General features: G+C 38.6%; 1 protein-coding gene and 1 long non-coding RNA gene across 5 annotated transcripts in view; one reads left to right on the top strand and one right to left on the bottom strand.

Moving 5' to 3' along the window:
- Window positions 1-5,863, top strand: part of SNX10 (sorting nexin 10) — a 76,260-nt gene extending 70,397 nt beyond the window's left edge. For all 4 annotated transcript variants that reach the window (XM_082399594.1, XM_082399597.1, XM_082399595.1 and 1 more), the window contains 2 exons: window positions 3,359-3,571; window positions 4,027-5,863. In XM_082399594.1, the coding sequence (XP_082255720.1) occupies window positions 3,359-3,571; window positions 4,027-4,108 (295 nt within the window). In that variant the 3' untranslated portion in view covers window positions 4,109-5,863. The remainder of the gene's footprint in view (window positions 1-3,358; window positions 3,572-4,026) is intronic.
- LOC309632277 lies at window positions 1,177-7,663 on the bottom strand. Its single transcript, XR_014246830.1, has 2 exons — window positions 7,550-7,663; window positions 1,177-3,516 (listed from the first exon to the last, which is right to left on the bottom strand). It is a non-coding gene; the product is annotated as an uncharacterized lncRNA (long non-coding RNA).
- Window positions 7,664-13,804: the final 6,141 nt, after the last annotated feature.

A 13,804-nucleotide genomic window follows, 5' to 3' on the forward strand; every position in this document is an offset into this window, starting at 1 on the left:
TAAACTCTGTTGGTAAGTCTCTAACTATGAAAATGGCATTCCTACTAATTTTTTACATTTGATTGCTATCACACATGGGAGCCAGCTTTCCTTCTTTACTGAATCCACCCCATTAATATAACTACATGTACCTTACAATGTAGACTTTTGTATTACAGTTTTGTATTTCTTAAAAATTTAAGGAATTGAAAAAAAAATTTTTTTTTGCAAAAGGATACCATGGAAACACTACAGCTAGTTTTATACACACACACACACACACACACACACACACACACACACACACAATTTTTATAAGACTTTGTGTTCAATAGAGGGCACCACAGCACAGATCATGAGTGTCTTCAATGAAGATTTGTAGGTTTTATTTTTTTCTCATGGTAAGAGGTAAACAGGCTGAATTAATTTTTTTTTCCTACATCAAACTGCTAACCTTCCACACGCTATACAGATGTGTATATATATCATTATATTGGGTTCAGTAGACTCAGGGCATCCTTAGTTAGGATTACATGGTTTTGCATAGCTATATATATTCTCAGCTGAACCAATATATAATACACCTAATAAAATCACGTTGAGGAAAACCAGATTTTCAGCTGTGTTTAATTCAAGGAAGAACAGGTTTTGCTTTGTTTAATTTATAAGTTGGTATGGAGAAAGGAATAACTTTTGACTTGTGTTGTAAATATCCTTTCAGAAATTCCTTTAAAATTCTAGAGGCTATTTTTTGTTCCTTTTATAAAGGCTTGAAAATTGTATACATTTATTTTTATGGAGGCTTATAAAGATGACATTTTATTGACTGTTTTACAAAGTACTCTTTATATTAAGTTTGAAGTTGATTTTCTGCTGTTAGATTTGTTGGTGGAAAATGTGGCACAAGTATGACTAAGGTAAAAATAAGGTTTAATATTATGATGGCAGTCACAACACTCTCTGATGTATAATAAACCAGATATTACTTAAAATGAACTAATTATGCTCACTGAACCGGATGGGAAAGCACTCTAAAAATTTTGTATTTTTAATTGTGGAATGAAATACGGGACTGAAAATAAAAATCCTAAATACAATAAAAAAGTATTTTTGCTTATTTAAAACTCATACCCATGGAGTACGGTGGCATACATTTAGCCAATCAGACAGAAGCAATTCAAAAAACCTAAACTGTGCCTGGCAGATGTTTTTGAACTCAGGGCCTGTGTGGGTGTTCAGATGTTCCCTGAACATCCTTCTCCCAGTTTAGAATTGTGAGCTGGGTGTGCCAGGCTCCCTCTGGCTGTTCACCTGTGTGTCCTCCAGATGGCAGTATTAAGCAGAAAAGAAAACACTGGGAAATGAGTCTAATGCACAGTAAAATTGGAAATTGAATTATAGCTCAAGAAAAAGGACAGTAGCCTTGAGGTCCCGATCAACCTGGACTCGATCACTTTTGTTTGCTGTACCCATGTGTTAGGTTACTAGCAAGTTAATAACAGTGTATGACCAGTTCAAGGCTCAGTAGAATTGCTTTAGACATGAAATAACGCTAAAATGAATTTGTGTCCAATATCATTGGCATTAGTGCTCATTACTTTTGTGGTGTAATGCCTCGAACCATCTAAAATCAATTTTAAAGATTACCCATTATTTTATCAAGAAAATACATTTCCAACAGAAACAAAGCAGTAAGTATAATCCCATGAACAGTTACTTGTAACATCGCTGGCAGGAAACCACTGACAAAAGGACACAGGAAACACTCCGTTCAAACTTCACAGCAAATGCAAGGTAATATTAATGGGTCGTTGCTATATAAATCTTCTCTTGATTTGAAGCATTTAAAACAAGAGTGGTAAACATTTATAAAGGTAGAAAATAAATCTCAAAGAGTAGTAAAAGGGATTTACTACTTTACTCCTTATACTTGGTAAATTAATCTTTATCATGTGATATGGTCATCTTCTGAGGCCACCCAGGGCAGAGGACATGGAGGGAGTGTAAATATTTAACTGCTTTGCTTGAGACTTTGCCTTTTAAAAAGGCACAAAGGTTTTCCTTTTCCTTTTAGTAGGTCAGTAAAGAATATTTCTCAAACTACATTTGTAAGCTTATTTGAAGCAAAGAGGACAGCTAGATTTTGGTTTTGATACTGTGCATTTTTAGACGCTCGCCTTCTTGAAGAAATAATTCTGTTTTATTTGGAAGAGAAGGAAGTATTCCAGTGGCCTTGGATTTTTAGTAAATTGATATGAATGGCCAAAAGAGATTTACTTATCTAATTACTTGTTTAAAAAATGCAGAATATAAACTAAGTTTCGTTTGGTATGAAATACATACTCTTTTTCATAGACCTCTATATGAAAAATCCCATGTTGGACAGAGTTATACTTGGGTTTCAGTGTTTCAGTTTTGTCCCCTATATCTGGTTTTAGTGTCTGTGTTATATCATTATCGAGCTATTAATAGAGACTAAATTATCATACATCAAAATCTTTGCTAAAAAGAGAAAACCAGTTTTTATTTAAATATAAATAATGCATTTCAGAAAAAGACACATTCACTGCTAATATGAATTTGAGCACGTGCAGATTTTGCTACAGGGCAGTTTTTCATTCTCCATGTAGTTCTGATGCACCTGCTGAAATTTGTACTCTCTTTGTAAACTTTGATCTTGCATGTGGGAAGGCTAGTATGTACTTATTACAAAATTATCATACTTTAATTACATATATGGTAAAATTGGCTGGGAGCAATTTTATTTAGGGACTCATTTTAAAATAGATACGCAGTGCTGCTGAAGATTTTATAGAAATTTCCAGTCAATTTTAAGTATTCAAAAAAGCCACCTCGCAGCGAGCCCTTGTGAACGTGTATATAAGCATCCTCGTAAAGTTCGAAAATGTAAGACATGCTGAGAAATCTATTGACTTTTCAATATAGTTTTTAATAGTCGTTGAAAGTTTTGATGTTTCATGACAGCCTAGCCAATAAAGATCACAGAATTGGCATGCTGGTTGGCAGTAAATTTTTTAAAAGCAGAATAAATTTCTGTGACTATCTAAGCAAAATATTTCCATAATTAATCCACATGGTCACAACAGATGGTTAAACTGAAGAAATGTCCTTGAAGTTATTCTTTTAACAGATGTTCTTAACTATTAGTTTCATGTTTTTACTCACCTAAATTTCCAAATAATCGAATAAAAGTTAACATATGCTTTCATCCCTTTAATAGGAAGAGTCGCAATTGATGCCAAGTTTGCCATAGTAGAGAAATTACTTCAGTGGCACATTTCTAATGTTTTTTCTCTTTCCCACCCTATAATTGTCCATCCCCGTCCACTGGTCATGTCTCCTTTTTTCTTTTACGTAGGGTCCTACAGAATGCACTTCTGCTTTCAGATAGCAGCCTTCACCTCTTCCTGCAAAGCCATCTGAATTCAGAAGACATCGAGGCATGTGTTTCCGGGCAGACTAAGTACTCCGTAGAAGAAGCAATTCACAAGTTTGCCTTGATGAACAGACGTTTCCCTGAAGAAGAAGAAGAAGGAAAAAAAGAAAATGATATAGATTATGATTCGGAAAGGTATTTCCTTGCATTTTGATTTAATGTATACGTATTTATATAACACATCGTGCACATATGCGTGTGTATAGATATATACACACACTCCACTTTTTTGTTGATGTAATACTAAGATAATGAAAAAATTAATTGACTGAGATTTCATTGAGCTGTGACAGTTCATCATAGAAGTCTTCACACACACCTCCACACTGAATTAATGAATGCAGTAGAAATTCAATTATCTGCATTCTGATTATGTGACTTTCATTTAGTCAGACTTGAATTATTCGCGTTTAAATTATCTAGCTAAAAAAATATCCAACTGCACTCCAAATGGCTAATTAAAAGTCCAAATTTCCTGTCTCTCTCTGTGACTGGAGATAATTAAAGTTCTCCTCTGTTACTCAGGCTTTGAGTGTGTTGTGAAAACCAATTTCCTCTTTTTATTATTTTCCCCCTCTCTTCTTTTCCAGTTCATCCTCTGGGTTTGGACATAGTAGTGATGACAGCAGTTCACACGGATGTAAAATGAGCACAGCTCTGCAGGAATCCTGAAAAATAATTGTAATGTTACCATTTTAGGAATAGCAAACTGTGTCCAGTCATAGAGCAGAAAGCTTGCTAATAATATATTCTTACCTAAAGCTCACTGTCATATTAAGTATTTAAATTCGTAAAGATGTTGTGTTGTTTATTAGTGGTATTTTTATGTTGTCCTATTTTGGCTAAGCTTCTGTAAAAAGCTAAAAGCCAGTGAATGCAGTATTCTCCTTGATAGGCGCACGCTATTGGTAAAACAAGATCCTGCCCTCAAATGAAATGATTTATATGTTTAAAAAAACCTAGTTGGCTTTATTGCATTTTAAAAGATAGGTAAATAGGTAGCATTTGAAATCCAGATAGAGAATTCCTTCTTGTATCACTGGGGCAGTGTTAGCATAAACACAGCAGGTATGGTCTTAGCCACTACGAAGACTTTCGGCACAGACCAGAATGCCTCTCAGACAGGCGGTTGGAATTCTGTGGGTACCTCCCCTGCACTGGGAAAACACTTACTTTTGGGGTGGTTGATTGAAATATTTTAAGAGTGTTTAACCTTTCCAGTATTCTATTTCACACGTAAATGGAAAATGTATCTTATGAATAGAGAGACATGTTAAAATAATGTTTACATCTTAGAGAAAAAGCCCAGAAATAGCACTAGTCATTTTGCTTATATTTGCAATATATAGATTCAGAAATACATTTTCATTGTCCAAAATCAGCTTTAACACATGGCTTCTGGAAACAAACCATTTGTTTTCATTATCTATGTGTAATTAGAATTACAGGTTCATGATTTATTTTCTGACTTAATGTGCAATTTCTTATCACTAGATAACTTTCAGTGTCAGTGACAGTTGCTTGTTACTTTTTTAAGTTAAAAGTAGGATCTTATAAAAATTAATAAATTTTGCCAATAAATATTCCCATAATTTAGAAAAGGATATGAACTTGCTAATTTCAGAATTAATTATTCATTTCTAAAAAGTCCTTTCTTTTAAGGCATTTGCCTGAGCATCTATAAATGCTTATTTTATAAAGCATTAATTAAATGTTTTTTTTCTTTTTTTAGTGGCCCAAAGATTAAATGTCTTAGATAAAGTACATTGAACTTCAAACTTTCAGATAAAGCAGCATTTTCTTGAGATAATTGTTCAAGTTTCTTCCTGTTGAATGGTACAAAATATCTCTGAAATTAACAGGAAGATATTTTTACATAACCGGTATAACTTGTTGCTTTAATTAAATATTACCTCACCTCATTTTATTTTAACTAGGAGTTTAAAAGTATTATTTAAAGAGCCTTTGAAATGCTTGTAACTAAGAACCAACAGAAAAAATTAAATTTAGAATACGCATGATCTCCTTAATTTCGCCTTTTTGTTTTTTGTTTGCTCTAAAACATTATTGAACTTTTCGTAAATATTTTGATTTAAGGTATCTTGGATCTTGTTACTTTGTCATTTAAGACTCATTATTTTAATACAGGGGGAAAAAAAGATTAAGCAATTTCTTTTTATCTTGCTAACATGTAGTTTGCCATCCAGTCATTTGAATGTGATCCCTAGGTCCTTGGCAATACGTATTTGCATTCACGTTATTTCTGTTTTACTGCAGTTTTGAAAAGCATATAACGTGCCACCAATCGTCATGTGATTTTTAGATGATGTAACTATAGCTATCAAAATTGATATTAAGTAATGCCTAATACTGTGATATGTAAACTTCATGAGATCTTCATTTTCACATTAAACATGAAAAAATCAACTTCAGTTTGTTGGATCGCTTATTTTATACAAGAGAATATATTTCTTCTGTGTTAGATCTAAATTCAGTGTGTTTCTGAATGATTAGTAATTTTTAATGAATAATTTTGGTAAAATTTGGTTTCATATTCACTGTAGTTGTGTACATTTAAGGCGTTTAGCCTTGGTTTGGTTGTTTTGATATCTAAGCACTGGCTTCTTTAAACTGATTTCCTGCAGCTGAGATATTTAAATGAACTTCAGCCCCCAATGGCTTTCTTGTTTTGTTCAAGTCTCTTATTTTTCTCCGCCATATTTTTATAAAGCTTTCTTTAGAAAAAGAAAACAATTACTTAAATAACTAAATAGCATAGATGTTTATTTAAAACTATTTTAAATGTAACAGATTTAAAGAATTCTAATCCTGGTTGCTTTATGATTTACATACAAAAAACTGTATTTCCCTGGCTAATTCTTAAAGGGCACACTTATTCACCTATAGAGATAGTTTATGTGTTCTGTTTGAGAACTGGTTTTATATATAACCCAAAGGTGTCAACAATGAAAGTCAATAACCTGTTACTTAGGGCTTCTTTTAAAGTCTCACTTGGAAGAAAGTGATTTAAATTCTAGTTAAAATTTCAAGTTTTAAAAATTACTAAGGAAAAACAGAAATGTTAATCTTTAAGTAGTTATGTCCATTAAGATATTAAATATCTTGCAGGAGCTTTTTAAGCCTAGTTCACAGTTTACTAAGTAATTAAATACAAACAAGTGATACGCAATAAGCTTACTATAGTCTGGTAAAAAAAAAAATTTCTTTTATGGCTATTAAGAATTTAAACAAATTCATTTAGCCTAGCCACAATTACCATTATATCCCAACAGTAAACTGAATGTTGTTTTGAACTCAGTTTATGTTTTTTGGTGCCTTAAGGAGTCATCATTATTGAGCTACTGTGGTACAAATAAGGTTTTCAGTATTTCAGCTATAAAGGAAGACCCTTTTCCATGAAAGGCCTCTAAAATTTTAAAGATAAAAATAACAAAAGTTAATTCTATTTCTAAATAGTTTTCCTCTTAATATTTAAATCACTTAGTTGGTATCCTATGAATACAATGCAGCATCTTTTCAATGTAGGAACAATTTATTTCAATACAATGTTCTGCTTTTGTTTGGAATATAGACCTTTATTATATATATAATATATATACACATATTTTCAAATACACAAAGCTGTCTGAAATTAGTTATTGCAGTTTGACAGTCAAAGCATAGATACAATTTCCTTTGCACATAAAGGTCACAAGAAATTAATACATTTTAGTAGAATGGAGTTCAAAAAGTTTAGGACGTAAATAAGCAACAATTTCTTTAAGTTTGAAGTATTAACAAAGGATTTTGGCTCTATTCTTTGCCATATGCAGCTCACAAACGAGTCACCATTGTTCCTTTAAGTCAGGCACAATTGCTCTTCACTCTTGCTGGAAACTTTTCTAGATCATTGTTATGAACAGTGCATTGGACACTAATTGATTTTAGCTGCGCAAACTCTGGTAGTGACCCTTTTCTCTTTCTCCAAAATTCCAAAGACTTGTTTTCAAAAGATAGGAAACGAGAAAAAAAAATTAAGCTACAATTTTACGCGGAATTTAAACTCTGGTCTAAAGACACTATGCAAATGGTTTATGCTAAAGAGGAAAATACCCTTTCTCCCCCGACGAGAAGTGTAGACGCATCCAAAGCCCCACACCGCTTGTCTTTGCCGCTAGAGGCACAGCACGGGCATAACTTGCGGTTGTGTTTTTGCTTGTTTCTTACCTCTGGGCCTTCTTTATAGCTCTGCCCCCCACCCCACCGGCGGCGGCGCTCCCGCGGCGGCACCCGGCCCGCCTGTTGGCTGCAGCGCCCGGCCGGCTCGCGCACACTCCCCGCGCTGCGGCCCGCACACGCGCGCTCCCGCTGCCTCCCGCCCTGGCCGCTCCGCCGGCGGCGGCGGCGGTGACTGGGTGGCAGGTAGCGAGCCAGTCGGCCTCGGTCCGGTAACCCATGGCAACCGCCCTGGTAACCCATAGCAACTGCGCGGCGGAAAGAAAGGGGGGGAACCCGGGTGGAGGGGGGCGGCGGGTGGTGAGTGGGAACAACAACCGCAAAAAGACAGGATTTACAGCACCGACCTGCAGCGCCCCCTCCCCTGCCCACCTGCCTCGAACGTGGGCACCGCGAGGCCCCCTTCCCAGCGTTAGAATGACAGCTTGGCGGCTTGAGAAAAAAAAATAATAATAATGCAGAGGGGCCTGGGGTGGTGGGTTTGGTGCAGGAGGGAGCTTTGAATACCGAGGACCCCCTGGGGCCTCCGGGTTCAGTTGTCTCCAGGGCCCCGCTGGTTTGGCAGCGCGCGTGGAGCCGGCCCCCGCTGCTCGGGTGGGTTTCGGGCTTAGCTGGGTCAGGGCGGCCGGGCCGGGGAGACGGCGGCGGCCGTTCTCAGTCTAGGGCTGGACCCGAGTCTTTGTTCTGCAGATGCTCGCGCGGCACTAAGGCCTCCGCCCCGCCGCCCGGCCCGAGAAGGGGCGACGACGCGCCGCCGGCGCGGGTATGGTTCAGGCCTAGAGCGGCCCCGGAGCGTCCCGGGGTCGCGGCGGGGTTGGGGCGAAGACCACGCGTTGCGAAAGTTTTACCTGCGCACGCACCGCACACATTAGTCGACCCCTTTCTCCTCTAGTCTCCCCAGAACCCTAAATAAAACCTGCGGGTGGGCGCGCCGTCGCGTTAATCCGTTAATCTGTCTGGGAAGGGAGCGGACCGACGACGCTTGGTGTCGCGACTGGCTCGCCGAGGAAGAAGCGCGTGCCTCCGGGTCCAGAAACGGCCCAGGGTCAGGGTTTAATGTGTGTGTGTGGGAGGGTGGGGGACGTATAGGGAGGGACAAGTCCCTCACCCCATCAGGCTCGGAGCCCGGAGGCCGAGCTTCCTTTACCTTGGAAGAAAGCGCGCGGCCAGTGGCGACCCGATGCAAGGCTGCGGGAGGACAGAGGGGGGCGCTGCCGGGCCAGCGCGGTGGCCCGGCGGTCCGCGGCAGAACGCGCCGCCTGGGGTCTGGCTAGCTGTCTGTGTGGTGGCGTGGTGGCGTGGTGTTAGGGCTCACAAGTGGAAAGAACCCACGCCTCACACAGCTTTCCGTCGGTGCATCATCTGCTCGCTTGTGTATTCGCAGAACACCCAGCCCTCAAAAGGATGATGCAGGAAACACAACCGGAACAAGTTCCATTGGATACAGAGTACCTAGGTACTTAAAAAGTCCACCCCACCAGGAAATGTAGTGTGGTGAAGAGAGATGGCACTGGACGCCTATAGTTCTAGGTCTAAATCTAACTAGTTGTGATTCCAGGTGCATTTTGATGTTTTAAGAAGGATAAGGCCAGGATAAGTTTTGAAGTCCTTTGAGATCTTAATCCTCAATTATTCTCCCTCTGTAGGTGTGTGCCAGTTACAAATACAAATAGCAAAGCCTACACAAAGACCTGCACAAGTATAACATATATTTGTACAATATATGGTCCTGAAAAGGTGAGTAGATCAACAGTGTTTTATATATCTAATACTTTTACTGGTAAACAAAAAGGAAACTGGCTAAAGAATCCTATTTTAATCCTTTCATAAGGAAAAGAATCTTCTGAATATATGCTTTTGTTGCCACAGATCTTAGGGAAACTTGGTTTATTTTCACAAACATGCACATTCTGGGCTCTGCTGCCTACTGGGCACCAGGTACAAAGGAGACTGTAAACTCTCAGACCTGTGTAAACTGTAAAAGATAGCTTGCCTGCCCTGGGATCCATTCAGTACAATCCCAGCCCTCTGCATAGTGGTGTACTGGGAGCCCTGTGCTGTAGTTTAAATTTTTTTTTTTTTTAACAAAAGCAATTACAGAAAAGTGTAAATTTAACGTGTGACATTTAACATTTTGCTGTGGCAGGCAGCCTCCACTTAAATGGGGCCTTTCTGCAGAACAACAGGAGCCAAAAGGCCTTGTGTCATGGAGTAATGTAAGACACAATCTGGGCTGCAAATGCACAATGAATCGGGAAGGATTTATGTAATTAATTGACCAGTCTTAACCTGTTATCGTGATGTAAGGAATTTGGATCTCATTAATTTGGGTTCTGACAGATTTCATATTAGAGCTGGCAAATATGGATTGAGCCTCTTATTCTTGTAGCAGCTGGAATTTCCATGACAGTGAGGATTAGTGAAGAAGACCTATTGCTGGAGTCAAACTGCCTCTTTGTAATCAGTAGCCCTGCTCTGTATTAAAAGGATAATGGGAAAAAAAAAAAGTGAGAAAAAAAAAAAGGAAAAAGCATATTACCTGGCTGAAGGAGCAGAAGGGGCTGGTGCTCACACTGCTGGTATGTGTATTGAGCTCAAGCATCTGCAGTTGAATGAAAACATTAATTTCAATCATAAAGTTAGCTGGTTTCTCAAGCACTTTGAGAGCATGTGAAGGTAGAAGGGTCTCAGGGTCAGGTTTAGTACAGTTGTCAAAGTTAAAAGGGATTAAAAGATGGAGGCTTTGAATTTCCTCTGTGTGCACACAGAAACGTATGAAGAAGGACACAGAAGTCTTATGAGGGGCAAATGGCATTTTCTGAATATCATATCCACAAATGAGCGATTCAGAGCCCTGAAGGAGAAACTGGCTTTCTCAGGAGCCACTGACTGTCTCCTAGTCAGAGCTCCTTCGTGGACCTCATGAAACCCAGAATTCACATAATGAGCAGTTCGTCGATAATCTAATTTGTGTCCTTTTCACAGAATACGATGTTTAATGAATCACCCATTTGGAACTCTCTAGTTTCTTCTTTGAGATTTTAAGAAAATCCAGTAGAAATCTAACTTTCATTTTCACCCTCCTTGATAACCAGAAAAATGCTAGGTTGGAAAAAAGTTCCAAGATTAAACTAAATGCTTTTTCTTTTCCTTTCTTTCACAATAGGTTTCCCCAATTACTGTGCAACATGATAAGGTTAAATAACAACTGCCATAAGGATCATTAATACAGGAAGATAAGCAAAGTTGCACGTTTAAAACATTTTCAGGGTATCATTTGCCTCCTTCTGCTAATGCAGAATACAAGCACTGCATATTTAACTTTTTAGACATAAAGCCCAGTTGACCTTTTCTAGTATGTTATTCATACTAGAATATTCATAAATACTCTTCAAAGTTGGATACTGACTGCTCTTGAAATATGTTTTAAAATTTGTATATTACTTAAAAAATTTTCCAAACAACTTTAATTTTAATATAAGAAATATTGTTACAGTGTGAATCTTTGCAAAAACGAAAGGATTTCCAATCTCCTCTCCCACTTTTTTTGCTGTCTTGATTCCAACCAAATTCCAAAGTAAAGAATTTTTTTTTTTTATTTAGTGATAATGGGATATGATCTAGCAGTGAAGTGCTTGATACAAAGATTTGTTTTGTGATTATCTTGTTAAGGTGTGATTTCTTCAGCTTTGGTTCCATTTAAGTGCGTGCATAAAGACTGGAAATTTGCATCAGTACATTAATATTATCCTTCACTTTGAGAGCAAAAAAAGAGCTAGTAGTTGTTGTTGGTATTATTATTTCAGTGGGAAGTCTGTGAAGATAAACAATTGATATCAGCAAGACTTGGATAACTAGTATAAACCTTGACAAGGGCGATTAATAGTGTATATAAACACACTTCAAATTTGTATACACCATCTCAGCTCTCACCTAGGGATTTCTTTGTATTTTTTTAAAAGGGTAATTTGTAAGTTGACAATTACAAGGTTATCAGCTCATGTGCTGTATGTACTGTTTATATATTGGAGGTATGGAATGGACACTTTGAAGTGTGATTTAGCCAAGAGGGTGTTGACAGGAAGGAAGTCTAGTGAACGGGGTTCTGGCTCTGCCACTAACGTGTACCCAAAGGCAACTCCCACCCTCTGTAGACTGCAGTTTCCTCATCAGTACAATAAGAAGACAATACAGAATGTCTTTAAAGGTGTTAATAAGGGTTATTCAAAGAAAGAAAGAAAGAAAGAAAGAAAGAAAAAGAGAGAGAGAAAGAAAGAGAAAGAAAGAAAGAAAGAAAAAGAAAGAGAAAGAAAGAAAGAAGAAAGTAAAAGAAAGGGAAGAAGGAAGGAAGGAAGAAAGAGAGAGGGCAGAGGTTTTCATGGTCTTATTTCTGCAGGACTTCTCAGTGCCTTTCATATGTTGATATACAGTGAGTGAGTGAGAGAGTGTGTGTGTGTGTGTGTGTGTGTGTGTGTGTGTGTGGTGGGGGGGGGAATACTGTTTTTTAAAACCGTATCCAAGAAGACAATAAAAATTTTATGATCTTTTGAATCTATAATACTTTGGATTCCTTCCCAGAATGGTTAAGGGACACTTGTGTTCATCCTAAGTGTTCCTGAGGCCAAGGTGTGAGGGATGTGTGGACATCACCAAATGAGAAGGAATCCCCTTCTGAGACTACGTTCTGTAAAGAGGCAGGGAGTATGGTGCTAAGTTTAAATCTTAGGTTCACTGTCTAAAGATGAGTGACTTGGGGGAGGTCCCTCAACCTTTTGGAGTTTGTTTCTTCATTTACCACATGAAGATAATAATACAACCTGAGAGCAGGTGTGAGGTGCTGATGAAATCACTGCGTGTTCCCGGTACTTGGAAGGGTCTTTTCATTTCCCCTCCTATGCCTTCTTGCTTGGCTAATTTCTCCTTTTCAGGACTCTGATGAAATGCCTCCTGGTGCAGATGCCCACTCTGACCACACCCTCTACAGAGCAGGGACGCTTGCAGTGTTTTCTGGGCAGGACCTGCCTCACATTCGCACATGCCTTTCTGGCAGCACCCATCCCCCTGTGCTGCATCGTTGTTCACCCATCTTCTCTTCAGGCAGTAGCCCCCGGAGGGCGAGGACTGAATTTTATCTCTGACCCGCCCCGCCCTCCCAGCGCCAGCCACAGTTTAATAAGGAGCACGTTCCAGGGTCAGGGATGAATTACTGTCCTACATAGGACCCTTCTTCTTTTTTTTTTTTTTAATTAATTTTATTTATTTATTTGTTTATTACATCTTTATTGGAGTATAATTGCTTTACAATGATGTGTTAGTTTCTGCTTTATAACAAAGTGAATCAGCTATACATATACATATATCACCGTATCTCCTACCTCTTGTGTCTCCCTCCCATCATCCCTATTCCACCCCTCTAGGTGGTCACAAAGCACCGAGCTGATCTCCCTGTGCCATGCAGCTGCTTCCCACTAGCTGTCTATTTTACATTAGGTAGTGTATATATGTCCATGCCACTCTCTCACTTCGTCCCAGCTTACCCTTCCCCCTCCCCATGTCCTCAAGTCCATTCTCTGCGTCTGCGTCTTTATACCTGTCCTGCCCCTAGGTTCTTCAGAACTATTTGTTTTTGCATACGGTATTTGTTTTTCTCTTTATGACTTACTTCACTCTGTATGACAGTTTCTAGGTCCATCCACCTCACTACAATAACTCAATTTTGTTTCTTTTTATGGCTGAGCAATATTCCATTGTATATATGTGCCACATCTTCTTTATCCATTCATCTGTTGATGGACACTTAGGTTGTTTCCATGTCCTGGCTATTGAAAATAGAGCTGTAATGAACATTGTGGTACATGACTCTTTTTGAATTATGGTTTTCTCAGGGTATATGCCCAGTAGTGGGATTGCTGGGTCGTATGGTAGTTCTATTTGTAGTTTTTTAAGGAACCTCCATACTGTTCTCCATAGTGGCTGTATCCATTTACATTCCCACCAACAGTGCAAGAGTGTTCCCTTTTCTCCACACCCTCTCCAGCATTTATTGTTTCTAGATTTTTTGATGATGGCCATTCTGACTGGTGTGAGGTGATACCTCACTGTAGTTTTGATTTGCATTTCTCTAATGATTAG

This window comes from Balaenoptera borealis (assembly GCF_965194805.1).
Source record: "Balaenoptera borealis genome assembly, chromosome: 7".
In the NCBI taxonomy this organism is placed as follows: Eukaryota; Metazoa; Chordata; class Mammalia; order Artiodactyla; family Balaenopteridae; genus Balaenoptera; species Balaenoptera borealis.